At 38.2% G+C, this 19756-nt stretch overlaps 1 protein-coding gene across 5 annotated transcripts in view; it reads left to right on the top strand.

Annotated features, from left to right (window-relative positions):
- Nucleotides 1–19756, top strand: part of REC114 (REC114 meiotic recombination protein) — a 173398-nt gene that overhangs the window by 85895 nt on the left and 67747 nt on the right. For all 5 annotated transcript variants that reach the window (XM_042941463.1, XM_042941462.1, XM_042941461.1 and 2 more), the window contains one exon: nt 4313–4402. In XM_042941463.1, the coding sequence (XP_042797397.1) occupies nt 4313–4402 (90 nt within the window). The remainder of the gene's footprint in view (nt 1–4312; nt 4403–19756) is intronic.

Genomic DNA, 19756 nt, shown 5'->3' with positions numbered 1-19756 from the left:
TGAGAGGATCATGTGGTTCTTGTCCTTTCTTTTATTGATGTGATGAATCACATTGATTGTTTTGTGGATATTGAACTGGGCCTGCATCCCAGGTATAAAAACCAGTTGGTCGTGGTGAATAATTTTTTTAATGTATTGTTGTATCCAAAACTAAATACACGTTTTAAAAAATAAAATGCATTTCAGGGTGTCTGGGTGGCTCAGTTGGTTGAGCCTCCAACTCCGGCTTCGGTCATGATCTCACAATTTGTGAGTTTGAGCATCCATTAGGCTCTGTGCTGACAGCTCAGAGCCTGGGGCCTGCTTCAGGTTCTGTGTCTCCCTCTCTCTCTGCCCCTCCCCTGCTCACACTCTGTCTCTCTCAAAAATGAATAAACATTAAAATATAAATAAAATAAATTAAAATGCATTTCGTATAGGCAGGATATAGTCATACCTTTTTGTCCTGTTAGATTGTCTTTTATTCGGGTATTTAAGCCATTTACACTTAATGTGATCGATCATTGATAGGGTGGGTATAAGTATATAATCTTGGTATTTGTTTTGTGTTTGTCCCATCTGTTCTTTGTTCCCTTTTTATTCTTATTCTGACTTTCAGATTACGTTTTAAAGAAAATAGGTAGATAACAAGTAAATATAAAGTAACAAAAATGGAAATAACTATGGAGGAAAGCAAAGCTGGAAAAAAGGAATAGGAGCCATCTGGTTTGGGCAATGAGAGGAATTGGTGGCAGTTTTCAGTAGGATGGTCAGGAAAGGTATTACCTGAAAAGGTGACATTTAAGCAAAGACTTGAAGAAGGTGAAGGAGTGAGTTATGTGAATATAAGAGAATTTTAGATAGAACAGGACTGAAAAAGCCCTGAGATTTATAATCACGAATTTTCCTAGTAGGTTCAAAGAGCAGCAAGGAGGCCAGTGTGGATGGAGCAGAGTGCCCAAGGGTGATGAGAGCAAAGGGGCAGTAGGGGCTGGGTTGTAGAATACTTTGCATGAGTTTCCGAATGAGATGCAGGGCTACTGCAGGGCTTTGAGCTGGAAATAACATGATCTAACTTAGGTTTTAAAAGGATCACTCTGGAGGGGGCTCCTGGGTGGTTCAGTTAGTTAAGTGTCTGACTCTTGATTTCAGCTCAGATCATGATCTCACAGTTCACAGGATCAAGCCGCTTGTCAGGCTCTGTGCTGATAGCATGGAGCCTGCTTGGGATTCTCTGTCTCCCTCTCTCTCTGCCCTTCCCTGGTTACACTTTCCCTCCCACTCTCTCAAAATAAATAAACTCTAAAAAAAAAAAAAAATCACTCTGCTTACTTTATTGAGAATAAATTGTGTGGGGAGGGGGAGCAAGAACACAAACGGAAAGCCATTTAGGAGGTTATTATGTTAATACAACTGGAGATGGTAACTCAGACCAGACCCATGAGAAGTGATTGGATGCTGAATATTTTGAAGATAGACATGAAGGATATGCTGATGGATTGATTTGGATATGAGGAAAGGAGAGGATTTAAGAATGATTCCACCATTTACATAAGAATTATATTCTTTGATGTGAAACTGTGGGAGTCAGATACCTACAACAGCCTGGTATGTGGTATGCGTTTTGTGTTGGGAAGGCAGTCTTTTGTGCATGTAGTCTTTCAGCCCCTTTCGGCCAAGACCCTAAGAATGGGTCTGAAGCCTGGAACACTTCCTTTACCAAGGGAGAGTCCTCATAGCCCATGCTCCTTTGTTCTGCTTAAGTATTATATGGCACCCAGCCAACCCTACTGCTGTATCTGTCCCTTTGGGGGAGGGAATGGTGTCCTTCTGCTGCAGCACCAGAGGGCTGAGAACAGGCCAACTGCTCTGTATGGCTGCTGAGAGGGACCTGCTCTCTCTCTCCCCCACCAGGGGGAACTGACCCCCACTACTGATGCTCATCTTGCTCTATTTATTCTGTATGTGAGTAAAGTGCTGTTCCATCCAGTACTTGACTGTGTTGTGTTTTCCATAGTGACTCCAGTACCAAAATGCAGTGGGCAGAAATGGTTGGATTTCTACTCCTGGTGATAGGCAACAGATGTCACTTGCTCAACACTTTGTAAATATTGAATGAATAAATGAATGAATGGAGGGTTTGGACTTGGAATTAGGAGCTGTTAATTTTGAAATGACTGTTGGAGCTTTAAGTGGAAATAATGAGTGGGCAATTAGATGTAACAATTGGGAGCCCAGGGGAGTAGTCTACTGGGATTCTCTTGGAAGTCATTAGTCACTACTTGAAAAACTTATAAAATAATTGGGAAAGAATTGGGGTCTCCATAGTGAGTGTTCCTACCCAACAAAAGACATATATAAAAATGTTCATAACAGCATTGTTAGTGGTAGACCTAAACTGGAAAACAATATTGATCAACAAGAGAATGAAAAAATAAATTGTGGTGTAGTCATAGAATGGTATTGTACAGTAATGAAAATGAATGAACTGGGTACATGCAACAACACTGATGAAGCCAGACATAATTCTTTCTATATGATTCTATTCTTATAAATAAAGCTAAACTATGGTGTTAGAAATCAAGCTGTGTTAGGGGGAGAAGGAGCAGGTAGTGATTGGGAGACAGCACTAGGGTACCTTCTGGAAGGCTGGCAATGTTCTGTTTCTTCACCTGGGTGGTAATTATTATATGTTGACGTTATCATTATTCACTGAGTTGTACACTTAAGTGTTGGACACTTTGGGGGGTATTTTCAGGGTGTATATTACATTTCTAAAAAAAATAAACTATCATGTTAACATATTGCCTCCTAAAGCATTTGTTGACCAGGCTCTAGTTTTGAAAGCTCCTCTTGACTCCTAGCTATCCATGTGGTTTTAAGTGGTCATGAAGCATAAAAGATAATCTATTTAAACTGTGGCAGGAAGAGTATCATACAAATAGCTGAATTCTTAATACTAGAAAAGAGGCAGAATAACAACCACTGAAGTTTCGATTTTAGCATACCTTCCTTGACATCTAAAAATCCTTCAAGTTTTTTTAAGGTTGGAATTTAAAGTGAATTAGAGGAAACTCAGTAGGAAATCTTAAGTTTAAATATAGCATTAAAGCTGTAAACCCCACATATGAAACTATAAGAACATTATTTCTCAATAGAAGGTAGTAACCGCATAAAGATATACTTGATATATATGTGTTAATTGTTTTGAGCTTTGAGCATTGAGGTGAATCCATAATTTCATCTTATTATTTCTACAAGGATGTTTACCTTACAATGTATGAAAACCACCTATACAGGGTAGCCACTTAAGACCCAAATTCTACTAGTCTGTATCTGTCAGTCATATCCTCCTTGACATTTTGATTTCATTGCCTCAACTCCCTACGAAAACTATGGACCAAATTTAACAAGATAAAATATAATGAGAATAAATGCAAGGTCTTACATTTAGGTTCAGATGAAAATGAAAGTCTGATTTACCAATATAAGTGATGAAGTTTCAGGAAGTTTTGCTGATATCAGATCATTCTTCAAATGGGACTACCCCCTCAAAAAGTTAATGTGATTGTAGGCTGCATTAGTGCAAAAAATAGGAGATAGTTAGACCACACCAAGCGTATTATGGTCAGTTTTGGGCACCATATTTTAAGAGTGACATTGACAAATTAAAGTTCATGCAAAGAAAAGCACCAGGTTTTGAGGGATTATAAAAATGGATTGTATGGCTGATGAAAGGAGGACTCTGAAGTCTCATAGCAACACTGTAGGGCATTATCCCCATTTTACAGAAAAGAAATTGAGGCTCAAAGATAATTAATGACTAATTAAAATGATACTGAAAAGTGGTTGGCTTAGGGCCCACATCTCCTTATTTTTAATGTAGTATTCTTTTCATTTCAAAATATATGTTTTAGTTATATTTTTTAAAAGCTGACTGTTAGCCCCTATAGAGGAGAAACTTGAAATGATAAGTAAATGATTACAGATCTGTAAATTTTTTTAATGTTTATTTTTTTTTAAAGAGAGAGAGATAGAGTGTGAGTGGGGGAGGGGCAGAGAGAGAGGGAGACACAGAATCTGAAGCAGGCTCCAGGCTCCGAGCTATCAGCACAAACGCCAACGCAGGGCTCAAAGTCATGAACCACGGGATCATGACCTGAGCCAAAGTTGGAGCTTAACAGACTCAACCACCCAGGCGCCCCTACAGATTAAACAGAAGGAAAAGAAATGTTCAGAGTAGGAAGCTCAGTGTGAGAAGATATTATACATTTATTGGTATTTCAGAAGTGTATTGTCTTATGCACATTTCTTTCACTTTTTCTTTTTCAAGGTTTTTGACTCCAGTGAAGAATCTGGGTATCTTGTTCTCACCATCGTTATATCAGGTCATTTCTTCATTTCCCAAGGACCCACACTGCTGGTAGGTTTTACGCATACAGTTTAATTATGCAAATATATTTCTTTATATTTGTAGCTTTACATTAATTTTTGTACTCTCATGCTTCTTCAGTCTCACAGAAATTCATCAGGTTCAACAAATTAAGCATTTATTGAATGTTCTTTAGCAGTAGGTAATACAGATATATACTGAAGAGGTTTAGGGTTCTGTTTTGGGAATCAAAGTGGATCAAAGGATTGAGATTAACCAGTATTATAAAGGATTCTTAACTGGGGAAATTGGGTTGAGACCGGCTAAATTTATAGAGAAATGTGTGGAGGGTTTTTCAAAGAAGGTAAAGAACATATGCAGAGGGATAGATTTGAGGAAATAGAAAACTTGAAACAGGCTATTATTAACTTACATAGCCCTCTATAAAACTAATTTTATAAAGGTGCATTTGTTCTTTATTCTGAACACACACATGTATTGTAGGAAATTTTTGAAATGAAGAAATAAAGGAGAAAATAACATTCATTTTTGCTTGAAAGTTTGTCTGAATTGGTATTTAGAAACAAAATGAAGAAACAAGACAACTTCTAGTCAAAGAATTGTAAAAGAAAGGAAATATAAAGGAAGGTTATTACATCATTTACCTGTGAATAATATCTACATAGACATAATAAATTTGTACAGGTATTTACTGAATATCAACATAGGCATAACTTATTCACTTAACGGGTATTTATTGAGCAATTATTACATAGTAGGCATTGTTCTAGGTGCTAGGGATATAGCAGTAAACAAAGACAGAAATCCCTATCATCATGGAGTGTCATCAATTTAGTGGGGAGAAACATCATAAACAAATAGGTCAAATAATAAATAGGTCAAATATAGTTAAAAGATATGAATTTTTGGTGGATCCCTTATACATTCTATTTTATTAGGATGGCAGCATCCCACAGTCATATATTGTGATGATCCGTCTCTCCACTTACGTGGTGTATAGCCTTATCCTTGAATGTGAAGTGACCTGCAAAGTCCTCTTTGTGTTCCTCCTGATTTTTAAAACTGTAGCAGTGGTATCATTTTTGCTTTATTTACCACTGTTAGGGCTTGAATCATTTGCAGAAGAAAAGATGTCTTCTTTAGCTTTGAATGAAGAATATTCCAGATGGTGGACAGGGGGATGCCTGGTACACAGCTAAGTTTTCCTCTATGAATATTGTGAGACTTCACTGAATGATGACATTAAGGCAGTTTTGCTTCCTGAGACATAGGAGGACATCCTGTGCTTTGTCTGCTCCATCTGTTTGTACCAGTGGTAAATGTTGTTACAAACTGATAGAGGTCTCTTTGTATCATACATGAAACAATTTTTGCAATGCAGTTATAAAACTAAGGTTATCAAATTCCAAAGAACCACTACTGAGAAATACAATGGTAACTCCACAGTTTGTTGCACGTTGCCTGTACATATATACCTTATATATTGGATAATACTTAAAAAAAAAAAATTCTAGGTAGGCTTCATTCCCAGTATGGGGCTTGAACTCATGATCCTGAGATCAAGAGTCACATGTTCTACTGACTGAGTCAGTCAGGCACCCCTATTGGATATTACTTTTTAAAAGTCTTGCAATGCCTGGGTGATTCAGTTGGTTAAGCCTCCAACTTTGGCTCAGGTCATGATATCACGGTTCGTGAGTCTGAGCCCTGCGTTGGGCTCTGCACTGAAGCTCAGAGCCTGGAGCCTGTTTCAGATTATGTGTCTCCCTCTCTCTCTGCCCTCCTCTGCTTGCACTCTGTCTGTCTTTCTCTCAAAAATAAACATTAAAATTTTTTTTAAATCTTTATTAAATGCTTTGTTTTACTTTTTTTAATGTTTATTTATTTTCGAGAGAGAGAGAGAGCACGAGTGGGAGAGGGGCACAGAGAGGAGACACAGAATCCAAAGCAGGCTCCAGGCTCCCAGCACAGAGCCCAACACGGGGCTCAAACCCACGGACCACGAGATCATGACCTGAGCTGAAGCCAGATGCTTAACTGGCTGAGCCACCCACGTACCCCTGTTAAGCACTTTTTGAAACTCAGTTTTATTGGGGTATAATTTACATAAAATCACTAATTTTCAGTGTTCAATTTGATGTGTTTTGGGAAATGAATATAGTTGTGTAACCACCATCACAGTTGTGATGTAGAACATTCCAAATAACTCTAAAAGTTTCTGTGTGCCCTGTTATAGTCAGTCCCCTCTGAGGGGGGGAATCTACCCTTCTACCCTCAGATCCTGCTTTCTGTACCTACTGTTTTGCCTTCTGTAAAATTTCATGTAAATGAAATCTGATAATATGTAGTCTTTTGTGTCTGCCTTTTTCCACTTATCATAATGCTTTTGAGATTCATCCATATTGTTCACTCCTTTTCATTACTGAATAGCATTTACTTTATATAAACCTCATTTGCTTATATCCATTCACCTTTTGATAAACATTTGGGTTGTTTCCATTTTGTTAATATGAACGATGCTGGTATAGCCATTTGTGTACAAGCCTTTGTATGAACAAATGTGTTTTAATTTTTCTTTGATAATTCCCAAGAAAGGAACTGCCGCAGGGTCATGTAGTACATCTGTGTTTATAAAATGCTGCACAGCTGTTTTTCAAAGTGGCATTCGCACAAACAGTGTTTGGAAGTTCCAGTTGTTCCATGTCCTCACTAACACTTGGTATTGTCAGTCTTAAGTTTATTTTAATGGGTGTCTGGTGGCATCTCATGGCGGTTTTAATTTGCATTCCCTTAATAACTAATGACATTGAACAACTTTTTATGTGTTGACAGGTGTACCTTGGAGATACTGCAGGTTAAGTACTGAACCACTGCAATAAAATGAGCACAATGAAGTGAATCAAATGAATTTTTTTATTTCCCAGTGTATATATGTTAGGTTTAGATTACACTGTAGTCTGTTAAGTGTGCCATAGCACTGTGTTTGAAAAAAAACAACAACAGTGTACATGGATGCCTGGGTGGCTCAGTAGGCTAAGCATCCGACTCTGAATTTCGTCTCAGGTCATGATCTCATAGTTTGTGAGATTGAGCCCCACATTGGGCTTTGCACTGACAGTGCAGAGCCTGCTTGGGATTCTCTCTCTACCTCCCTCTCTCCTCTCTCTCTCTCTCTCTCTCTGTCTCTGTCTCTAAGTAAATAAACAAACATTTAAAAATTTAAAAAATAGTGTACATACCTTAAATAAAAAATACTGTATGACTGAAAAATGCTAACTACCATCTAAGTTTTTGGTAAGCCATAATCTTCTTGCGGGTGGAGGGTCTTGCCTTGATGGTGATAGCTGCTGACTGATCAGGGTGGTGGGTGCTGAAGATTGGGGTGGCTGTGGCAATTTCTTAAAATAAGACAACAGTGAACTTTGCTGTATTGGTTGACTCTTCCTTTCACAAATGATTCCCTGTAGCGTGCAATGCTGTTTGATAGCATTTTCCCCACAGAACTCCTTTCAAAATTGGAGCTGATACTCTCAAATCCTGCTGCTGCTTTATCAACTAAGCTTATGTCATATTCTAAATCCTTTGTTGTCGTTTCAACAGTCTTCACAGCATCTTCACCAGGAGCAGTTTCCATTTCAAGAAACCACCTTCTTTGCTCACCCATAAGAAACAACTACTTATCTGTTAAAGTCCTGTCGTGATATTGCAGTAATTCAATCCCGTCTTCAGGTTCCACTTCTAGTTCTCTTGCTGTTTCCACCACATGTGGAGTTTCTTCCTCCACTCAAGTCCTGAACCCCTCAAAGTACTCCATGAGGGTTGGAATCCACTTCTAAACTCCTGTTCATGTTGATATTTTGACCTCTTCCCTTGAATCAGGAATGTTCTGAGTGGCATCTAGAATGGTTAATTCTTTCCAGAAGGTTTTCAATTTACTTTGTCCAGATCCATCATAAGACCCTCTATAGCAGCTATCACCTTACAAAGCATAGTTCTTAAATAAAACTTGAAAGTCAAAATGACTCGTTGATCCACAGGCTGCAGAATGACTGTTATGTTTGCAGACATGAAAACAACATTAATCTTGTCATACATATTCATCAGAGCTTTTGGGTGACTGGGTGCATTGTCAATGTGCAGTCATATTTCGAAAGGAATCTTTCTCCGAGCAGAAGGTCTCAACAGTGGGTTTCAAATGTTCAGTAAACCGTGCTGTAAACAGGTACGCTATCATCCAGGTAATGTTGTATTTATAGAACACAGGCAAAGTAGATTTGCCATAATTCGGAAGGCCCTGGGATTTTTGGAATGGTAAATGAGCATTGGCTTCAACTTCAAGTCACCAGCTGCATTAGCTCTTAATAGGAGAGCCAGCCTGTCCTTTGAAGCCTTGAGGCCTGGTATTGACTTCTCTTTAGCTGTGAAAGTCTGAGACAGCATCTTCTTCCAATATAAGGCTGTTTCACCTACACTGAAAATCTTTTGTTTAGTATAGCCACCTTCATTATCTGAGCAGGATCTTCTGGATAACTTGCTGCTTCACCTTGCACTTTTATGTTATGCTTTCCTTACACCTCCTGAACCAACCTGTGCTGGCTCTAAACTTTTCTTCTGCAGCTTCCTCACCTCTCTCAGCCTTCATAGAATTGAAAAGAGTTAGGGCCTTGCTCTGGATTAGTCTTTGGCTTAAGGGAATGTTGTGGTTGGTTTGATCTTCTGTCCAGACTGTTAAAACTTTCTCTGTATCAGCAAGAAGACTGTTTCACTTTTGAATCATTCATGTGTTCACTGGAGTAGCACTGGTAATTTCCTTCAACAACTTTTCCTTTGCATTCACAACTTGGCTAACTTGTTTGGCACCATTTGCTTGCACCTCATGTTTGGTACAAGTGGCCTAGCTTTCAACCTGTTCCAGCTTTCAACATGCCTTCCTCACTAAGCTTAATCATTTCTAGCTTTTGATTCAAAGCAAGAGACGTGTGACTCTTTATTTCACTTGAACACTTAGAAGCCATTTCACTGTGGGGTTATTACTTGGCCTAATTTCAGTATTGTTGTGTCTCAGGGAATTGAGAAGCCCAAGGAGAGGGAGAGAGATGGGGAAATGGCTGGTCAACAGAGCAGTCAGAACACACACAACATTTATTAAGTTTGCTGTCTTAGATGGGTGTGGCTCATGACTCCCCAGAACAATTATAATAGTAATATCAAAGATAACTGATCACAGATCACCCTAACAAATATAGTAATAATTAAATAATATGAAATATTGTGAGAATTACCAAAACATGACACAAAGACATGAAGTGAGCAAATGCTGTTGGAAAAATGGCACCAGTATACATGGCTTTGCACAGGCTTGCCACAAACCTTCCATTTGTTATAAAAACACAGTGTATGTGAAGCACAGAGGTTAAGTATTGCACAAAAGTGAAGTGCAATAAAATGATGTATGCCTGTATTTGCCATTTGTATGTCTTATTGGTATAGTGCCTTTTTATATCTTTTAACCATTTTTAATTCAGTTGTCTTTTTATGTTTGAATTAAAGGAGTTCTTATTCTGATTACAGCTCTTTTATCAGAAATATGTTCTGCAAATATATTTCTGTGGCTTACCTTTTTATTTCTTAACAGTTTTTTGATGAGCAGAAGCCTAAAATTTTGATGAAGTCCTTTTTTCTTTACTTTATGGCTCATACTTTTTATTTTTGAGAGAGAGAGAGAGAGAGAGCGCGCACACACTCATGCTCGTGCTCATGCAGGGGAGGAGAGATAGAATCCCAAGCAGGTTTTGTACTGTCAGTGCAGAGCCTGATGGAGGGTTCGATCTCTCGAACTGTGAGATCATGACCTGAGCCAAAACTAACAGTTGGACACTTAACCAGCTGAACCACCCAGATGCCCCTATGGCTCATGCTTTTTTATGCTGTTTTAGAAATATTTGTCAATTTGCCACGATTGCAATAAAAATTTTCTGTGTTTTCTTCTGGAAATGTTAAAGTTTTAGCTCTTACATTTAGGCTTATGGTCCATTATGAATTTTTAGTATTAGTTGATGACACTAATATTTATTAGGGCCCCTTCTTCCCCTTAATTAAAGCAATGGGTATTGAGAAAAATTACTATATTGTGAAATATGATCATGGATCTTAGGGAATCTACTTCTGGAACCATTGAGTGAATTTTTAATGTATGGTGAGAATTAAGGGTCTGGATTAATTTTTTTGCAAGTAGATAGCAGATGTTCCAGCACCATTTGTTGAAAGACTAGCCTTTGCTCATTGAATTAATTACCTTGGTACCTTTATGAAAATCAATTTGTGATGTATGTGTGGGCATATTTCTGGACTCTCTTTTCTATTGATCTATATGTCTATCCTTTCTTCCAGGAAGAGACTGTCTTGATTACTTTAACTTTGTTGTAATTTTTGAAGCAGGTAGTATAATTCCTCCAAATTTGTTCTTCAAAGTTGTTCTGGCTATTTTAGGTCATTTGCATTTCCATATAAATGTTAGAATCAGCTTTCCTATCAAAAAACCCTGCTGGGGTTTTCACTGTGATGCTTTGATTCTATAAATCATTTTGGGGAGAACTGACAACTTCATAGTGAGTGAACATGTTATAATTATTTATATTCATTATTCCATTTGTTATATATACTTTTCCTCAGCAGTGTTTTGAAGTTTTCACAATAGGTCTTGCACATATTTAACTAACTTTATCCATAAATACTTCATAGCTTTTATGTTATTATAAATATAATTTTATGAATCTCAGTGTCTAATAGTTTGTTGGTAGTGTGTAGAAACACAACTGATTTTTGACTTTGTATCCTGTGATGTTGCTAAACTCATTAGTTCCATAGCTTTTTTTGTGGATGTTTTTGTAGAATTTTCCATATAGATGATCTGTTGTCAATACAGTTTTCCATTCTTCTTTCTAATCCAACTACTCTCCCTTGCCTCCCTCCTTTCTTTTCCCCAGGTGACACTGGGTAGGACATCCTTTACAGTGTTGAATAGAAATGGTGAAAGTTGACATCCTTGCCTGTTCCTGATCTTAGGGGAAAGCATTCAGTCCATTCACCAATAAGTATAATGTTAGCACTGAGGTTTTTGTAGATACCCTTTATCAGACTGAGGAAGTTCCCTTCCATTCTAGTTTGCTGAAAGTTTTAGTCATGAATAGGAGTTGAATTTTGTTGAATGCTTTTTCTGCATCTACTGAGATGGATTGTCTTTATTTTTTTAGTTCTGTTGATGTAATACATTTTTAAAGATATCTAGTTTCTTATTGAATCTTCCTTTATCATAGAAGTATTTGCTTTTTAAAATAATATACATGTCTAAGTGATTAAAAATAAGAATGCATATTAAAAAATGTACCACCTAAATTAAATAACAATTTTTGTCAGTTCATACTATTTTTTTGACAGTATTTCTGGGGTTCCACAAGAACCAAAGTATAGAAGAGCAAACACATTGGAATTATAAAACATTTTAATTACAATTTTATATTGGTATTATATTTATACACCCTCCCCCCTCATGCTAATCTGGGTTGTGATATATTTTTAGAATTTTTCCCCTAAAAAGTAGGGACATAACAGCTATGGAAAGTTTTAGCCACTTCTGTTTTAGTAAGAGAATCCAGTTGTTGGCATAGATTAAATTGTGCTATATTTGTACTATCAAATCTTTGTGGAAGCTGCACAAACCTCTAAAAAAGTCATTTATTTCAGAGAAACTGATGGCTAGGGCTCAGTGACAGCTCCCACTAGATATGTTTTTGTAGAAATCCAGACAGGTCAACAAGGCTTTGGACTTTCTGCTTGGACCTGGCCCCTATTTAAACTTCATTTCCCTTAAATTTCTTGGTTCTCAGATTGTCACTTCCTATTGAGGTCCATGGGAACTTAATGTTTCAGATTAAATGTAACTTGGTGTCCAGTAGTACAATGGATTTTCGTTTAGCTCGTTCAGTTAGCACTTGCACTCGGGTGATGATTCACTGTTGGAAGGCGCTATGCACACCTACCACTGGGCCGTTCTATTGTTATTTCTTAAGGAGGGTTAGTATGGCAAGAAGACAGGGAGACCTTGGCGCCATCCTCGTTCTGCCTTGGACTTGAGCTCAACAGGTTTCCCCTTTCCAGTCTTGGCATTTTGAACAGATTGTCCTTTGGCTGTTTTGGGCTTTTAAAATTTGTTTTTATATAATTGTAAAATGCACATAACATAAAACGTGCCATTTTAACCATTTAAGTGTATTGTCCGCTGGTATTAAGTGCATTCACATGATTGTGCAGCCAGGACTACTGTCCATCTCCAGAAGTCTTTTCATTTGCAAAACTGAAACTCTGTACCCATTAAACAGTAGCTCCCTACTTCTAGCCTAGCACCTGGCAACAATCATTCTACTTTCTATCTCTGTGAATGGTAACTAATCTAGGCACCTCATATAAGTGGGATCATACAGTATTTGTCTTTTTGTGACTGGCTTATTTCACTTAGCAGAATGGCCGCAAGCTTTATCCAGCTGAAACATGTATCAGAATTTTCTTCCTTTTTATTTCATTGTTTTTTATTAATATTTTTTGAGTAGGCTCCACACCCAGTGTGGAGCCCAACATGGGGCTTGAACTCACGATCTGAGCTGAAATCAAGAGTTGGACGCTCAACCAACCGAGCCACCCAGGAGCCTATCCCTCCTTTTTAAAGCTGAATAATACTCCATTTTATGTGTATACTACATTTTGTTTATCTATTTATCTGTCAGTAGACACGGGTTCTTTCTACCTTTGCCTACTGTAACTAATACTGCTATGAACATGGGTGTACAGATATCTCTGTGAGACTCTGCTTTCAATTTTGCGGGGTATATACCCAGAAGTGAGATTATTGGATCCTATTATAATTCTGTCTTAAGTAAAGAACTGCCATACCCTTTTCCCACAGTGGATACAGTATTTGAAGCTCCCCCTAACACTGCACTAACACTGCACAAAGGTTCCAATCTGTGCCAACACTTGTTATTTTGTTGTTGTTGTTTCTTTAGTTGAGGCATCATTGACATACCATTGTTTAGTTTCAGGTGTATAATGTAATTATTTGATATGTGTATACACTGTTAAATGATCACTACAACCATCTGGTTTAATATCTGTCACCTTATATAGTTACAAAAAATTTTTTTTCTTGTGATGAGAACTTTAATAAGATTTATTCTCTTAGCAACTATTTAATATGCAACACTATTATTAACTATAGTCACCATGGTGTACATTACATCTCCATGACTTACTTATTTTACAACTGGGAGTTTGTACCTTTTGACTCCCTTTTCTTATTCCTCCCCTGCCCCCCACCAGTATCCACTCCTGGCAGCCACCAATCTCTTTGCTGTATCTGTGAGCTTGTTTTTGTTTTTGTTTTTAGATTCCACATATAAATGAGGTCATAGGGTATTTGTCTTTCTCTGTCACTTATTTCACTTAATATAATACTCTCGGGTATATCCATGTTATCTCAAACAACAGGGTTCTTTTTTATGTCTGACTAACAGCCTGGTTGTGTGTGTGTGTGTGTGTGTGTGTGTGTGTGTGTGTGTGTAACATTTTCTTTATCCATTCATCCACTGAATGGACACTTAGGTTGTTTCCATGGCTTGGCTATTGTAAATAATGATGCAGTGAACATGCACTTTCATTTTCTTTATTTAATAAAGCATATTTAATAGTTGCTTTTCATTTTCTTCAGATAAAATAACCAGAGGTAATATTGCTGGATCATATGATAGTTCTAGTTTTAATTTTTTGGGGAACCTCCAGTGTTTTCCATAGTGACTGCATCAGTTTACATCCCTGCCAGCAGTACACAGAGGTTCCCTTTTCTCTATATTGTTGCCAACACTTGTAATTTCTTATCTTTTTGATAATAGCCATTTTAACAAGTACTAAGGTGATATTTCACTGTGGTTTTGATTTGCATGGTGTATGATCCTTTTAATGTGTTGTATTTGGTTTGCTAATATTTTATTGAGGATTTTTGCATCTATTTTCCTCATAGATAATGTTATTGGCCCATGATTTTTTTTTTCTTTTGGTGTCCTTGTCTGGTTTTGGTATCAGGGTAATAATGCTGGTCTCGTAAAAGGAGTTCAGAAGCATTCCCTCTTCTTCTGTTTTTTATTTTATTTATTTTATTTTTTTTTAAAGACTTTGAGAAGGATTGGTATTAATTGAATGTTTGGTAGAATTCACCAGTGGAGCATCCTGGTCCTGGACTATTGTCTTTTGAGAGGTTTTGATTATTGATCCAATCTCTTTACTAGTAGTTGATCTGTTCAGGTTTTCTTTTTCTTTTTCTTTTTTTTTAAATTTTTTTTCTAATGTTTATTTTTGAGACAGAGAGAGGCAGAGCATGAACGGGGGAGGGTCAGAGAGAGAGGGAGACACAGAATCCGAAGCAGGCTCCAAGCTCCGAGCTGTCAGCACAGAGCCCGACATGGGGCTTGAACTCACAGACTGTGAGATCATGTCCTGAGCCGAAGTCAGACACTCAACCAACTGAGCCACCCAGGTGCCCCTGTTCAGGTTTCCTTAAAAAAAATTTTTTTTAACGTTTATTTATTTTTGAGAGATAGAGCATGAGCTGGGGAGGGGCAGAGAGAGAGGGAGACACAGAATCCGATGCAGGCTCCAGGCTCTGAGTTGTCACACAGAACCTGATGTGGGGCTCCAGCTCATGAACTGTGAGATCATGACCTGAGCCGAAGTCGATGCTTAACTGACTGAGCCACCCAGGCACCCTTGATCTATTCAGGTTTTCTATTTCTTCATGATTCAGTCTTGGTAGGTTGTATGTTCCTAAGAATTTATCCATTTTTTCTAGGTTGTCAAATTTGGTGGCATATTGTTCACAGTAGTCTCATGATTCTTTGTATTTCTGTAGTATCAGTCATAAAGTCTCCTCTTTTATTTCTTTCTTTTTTTTTTAACATTTATTTATTTTTGAGACAGAGAGAGACAGAGCATGAACGGGGGAGGGTCAGGGAGAGGGAGACACAGAATTTGAAACAGGCTCCAGGCTCTGAGCTCTCAGCACAGAGCCCAACGCTGGGCTTGAACTCACAGATCACGAGATCATGACCTAAGCCGAAGTCGGCCGCTTAACCCACTGAGCCACCCAGGCACCCCTTTTATTTCTGATTTTATTTATTTGAGTCCTTGAGTCTAGCTAAATGTTTATCAATGTTGTATATCTTTTCAAAGAACCAGCTCATAGTTTCATTGATCTTTTCTGTTGTTATTTTACCTTCTATTTCTTTTTTCTTTTCTCTTTCTTGTTTGCTTGCTTGTTTGCTTTTTTGACTACCTCATCCTAATAGGAGTGAGGTAGTATCTCAGTGTGGTTTGATTTGTGTTCTCTAATTATTAGTGATGTTCAATGTCTTTTCATGTGCATTTTGACAATTTGTAGATCATTTTGGGAGAAATGTCTGTTCAAGTCTTTGCATATTTTCTGATTTTTTTTATATTTCTGTTTTTAATTTAAATTTTAGTTAATATACAGTGTATTGTGTACTGGTTTCAGAAGTAGAATTCAGTAATTCATCACTTACGTACAGTACCCAGTGCTCATCGCAACTAGTGCCCTCCTTAATACCCATCACCAATCTAGCCCATCCCCCATCCACCTCCTCTATCAACCCTTAGTTTATTCTCTGTTGTTAAGAGTCTCTTGTGGTTTGTTTCCCTTTGTTCTCTTTCCCCCCTTCCCATGTGTTCATCTCTCTTGTTTCTTAAATTTCACATATGAGTGAAATCATATGAATTTGTCTTTCTCTGATTGACTTCTTTCACTTAGCATAATACATTCTAGCTCCATCCACATTGTTGCAGATGGCAAGATTTCATTTTTTTTCCTGGCTGAGTAACACACACACACACACACACACACACACACACACACACCATATCTTTACCTGTTCATCAGTCAGAGAACATTTGGGCTCTCTCCATAGTTTGGCTATTGTTGATTGGGGTTTTTTGTTGTTGTAGGATTGAGAGTTTGTTGTTGTTGTTACTGAAGTATATTATCACATTTAACACACACAGACACACACACACACACACACACACACACACAGCAGCTGATGAATGCAGCTTCTTTTTTACTAGGTCTTATGTGATTTTCTTTTTCTCCCTTGTTTCTTCTTTCAGCTTGGGTAAGTATAGGCTGAGCATTGTGAGTCTTCTTTAGGAGGAAGACATGGAATAATGGCCTTTCTGGGGCACATCGTTCTGCACCCTGCTGACCCTCACCCAGTCACCATTAAGTGCAAGATTGCCCCTGCCTCTCCTCAGTCCTGCTTGGCTCCTGCCCTCTTGGTGCTGGAGCTCCAGGTCAGAGTGAGTTTATCCTTCAGTGAGGTGTCATCTGTCTTCTCTTTCTCAAACCCTTTTAAAAAAATCTAGAATTCCTTGTACCCCAATGTTTATAGCAGCACTCTCAACAATAGCCAAATTGTGGAGAAAGCCTAAATGTCCATCAACTGATGAATGGATAAAGAAATTGTGGTTTATATACACAATGGAGTACTACGTGGCAATGAGAAAGAATGAAATATGGCCCTTTGTAGCAACGTGGATGGAACTGGAGAGTGTGATGCTAAGTGAAATAAGCCATACAGAGAAAGATAGATACCATATGTTTTCACTCTTATGTGGATCCTGAGAAACTTAACAGAAACCCATGGGGGAGGGGAAGAAAAAAAAAAAAAAGAGGTTAGAGTGGGAGAGAGCCAAAGCATAAGAGACTCTTAAAAACTGAGAACAAACTGAGGGTTGATGGGGGGTGGGAGGGAGGGGAGGGTAGGTGATGGGCATTGAAGAGGGCATCTTTTGGGATGAGCACTGGGTATTGTATGGAAACCAATTTGACAATAAATTTCATATATTAAAAAAATCTAGAATTCATAACTCCTTTTGAGATATTTTTCTCCCATCCAAGTACTAACCAGGCCTGACCCTGCTTAGCTTCTGAGATCAGACAAGATCGGGCGGGTTCAGGGTGGTATGGCCATAGACGAGATATTTTTCTAAAGTTAAAAACATATTCTGTATATAATTGTAGATCTATAAAGATCCACCTTTTATCAGCATCTCCCTTCTCAAGCTAGAAGTTGCAGAAACCAAAATTCTAAAGATATCCAAATGGGGGAAATTACTTCCTAAGACTTTAGCCTTTATTTCCAGCCACTCCTTTTTATCTCACTTGGTTCTGATCCAGAACAAGTGTCTTCACCTAAATAAAACTATGTCTGAAACACAGGAGTTAAATGGTCTTGAGACAATATAAATTCTATCTTCTTGGGGAACATGGGTCATCCTGGAAGTGATGGCATTCATAGTTTTTGTTCTGTTTTCCTTTTAACTTTTCACACTCAGCCCAAATATTCTTCAAAAAGAAATTGTCTTTCTGTTTACCAGTAGAAATGTTAAATTCCTATTTACATGAACTCTGGAAACTTCAAACACTACTTCTAACCCAGTTTAAGAAATATTTGTTTAAGTCTCAGTCTGAACTTAATAATCTTCTGAGAGGAAAGACTCATCAGAGAGTTTTAAAATCAGGTTATTGTTCACACAGTTAAATTCTTTAAATTAGAACCAGTCTTTTCTTTGGCCATCTTTTCAAAAAGGATCAAGGACAACAGGGCTTTTGTAACTTTATTATCATCCCCCTTCCCACATTTGAGACCACTGGCATCAACTGTATCATTGTTTTTTTGTCTTTTATCTCCCCTCCAGAGAGAATTGGGTTAGCAAGAGTTAAAGCATTCCGCTGCTCTATTTTTATACTTTCCCACTTCTAAATAAACTTCAGCGCCTATGCGGTACTGGCCTGAAAAGTTACTGACTACTCATCTAAGAGGCATGTGCAGGGCACCCTCCATCATGCCTCCCCTATCTCCCTGTGCTGCCTTTGGGGAACTGTAATCATTTGCACCACCTTCATTAGTGAGCTATCTGTGACTTACACATTAGACTGTCTTGCCTTTCCTCTTTTAAATTATCCATTGGGCTCAACTTGTCAATAAGTAAGAGAACAGCCTGTGAACTCCACTCATGACTACTCCAGAAAAAACAACTCTCATAGCTGCTGTAATTTCTCTCATCTCTGCCCAGACTTCCTCAGTCGTCACTTTCCTCTCTTGTCTTCCCAACACTCTTTCCAGACTTGTTTAACAAGGATGGTGGTGTGTCTGTGCCAGTCTCACTTGCCAATTTCAGGTGGGTGGAAGGAGAAGGCACACTCATGCACAATGGAGTTCAAGTTCCTTGCTTAATTGGCAATGGGACTACTATTAGAAGTCAGGTGACCACACCTGACTGCAGTAGATACAGTGAATGTCAGCAGAGTCTCCCTCACTCTCTTGTCTGATGACACTGGTTTTTGCCAGGCTCTAGAAAAACTCACTTTTTGCTAATCCATAGCCTTTTATATGTGAGACTTATGTTACCATTCCAGAAAAATGAATCAGTCAGCTTCTGATTAAGGAAATGTTGGCAAGTATTAGATTCACATCTGTATCTTTTTTAAGATGGAAAACTGTCAGGGGTGCCTGGGTGGCTCAGTCGTTTAAGCGTCCTACTTCAGCTCAGGTCATGATCTCGCCACTCGTGGGTTCAAGCCCCGTGTCAGGCTCTCTGCTGACAGCTCAGAGCCTGGAGTCTGCTTCGGATTCTGTGTCTCCCTCTCTCTCTGCCTCTCTCCTGCTCACACTCTCTTTCTCTCAAAAATAAATAAACATTAAGAAAAAAAAAAGATGGAAAGCTGTCAGTGCTCAGGGGTTTCTGCAAGCTTTTCAGCATTCTGGAAACCCACAGTGTCTTTCACATTTTCTGTTGGGAAACTGGAGTTTTGTTGTTGGTATTATTGGCATTATCTTTCTAGAGTAAGAATATTAAATCTTTGAATGTATGGTGAAATCTTTTTTCTTTTTTTTTTTTTTAAGTTTATTTATTTTGAGAGAGAGAGTGCGTGTGTGCATGAGTCATGGAGGGGCAGAGAGAGGGAGAGAGAGAATCCCAAGCAGGTTCCACACTGTCAGCACAGAGCCAAATATGGGGCTCGAACTCACAAACCATGAGATCATGACCTGAGCTGAAGTCAGATGCTTAACCAACTGAGTCATCCAGGTGCCTGAAATCTTTTTTTCTTGATTTTCCATTAGCTTTTTTGAAAATGATTTTAATTGGAGTATAACTTACATAAAATGTACTCATTGAGTGCGTGGAGTTTTGATAAATGTATATATACAGCCATATAAAGCATCATCACAAGCATGATATGGAACTTTTATTCCCCCAAATTCC

This window comes from Panthera leo, chromosome B3 (genome assembly GCF_018350215.1).
Source record: "Panthera leo isolate Ple1 chromosome B3, P.leo_Ple1_pat1.1, whole genome shotgun sequence".
Lineage (NCBI taxonomy): Eukaryota > Metazoa > Chordata > Mammalia > Carnivora > Felidae > Panthera > Panthera leo.
The sequence above is the reverse complement of the archived record's forward strand: the minus strand, read 5'-3'. Positions and strand labels throughout refer to the sequence as shown.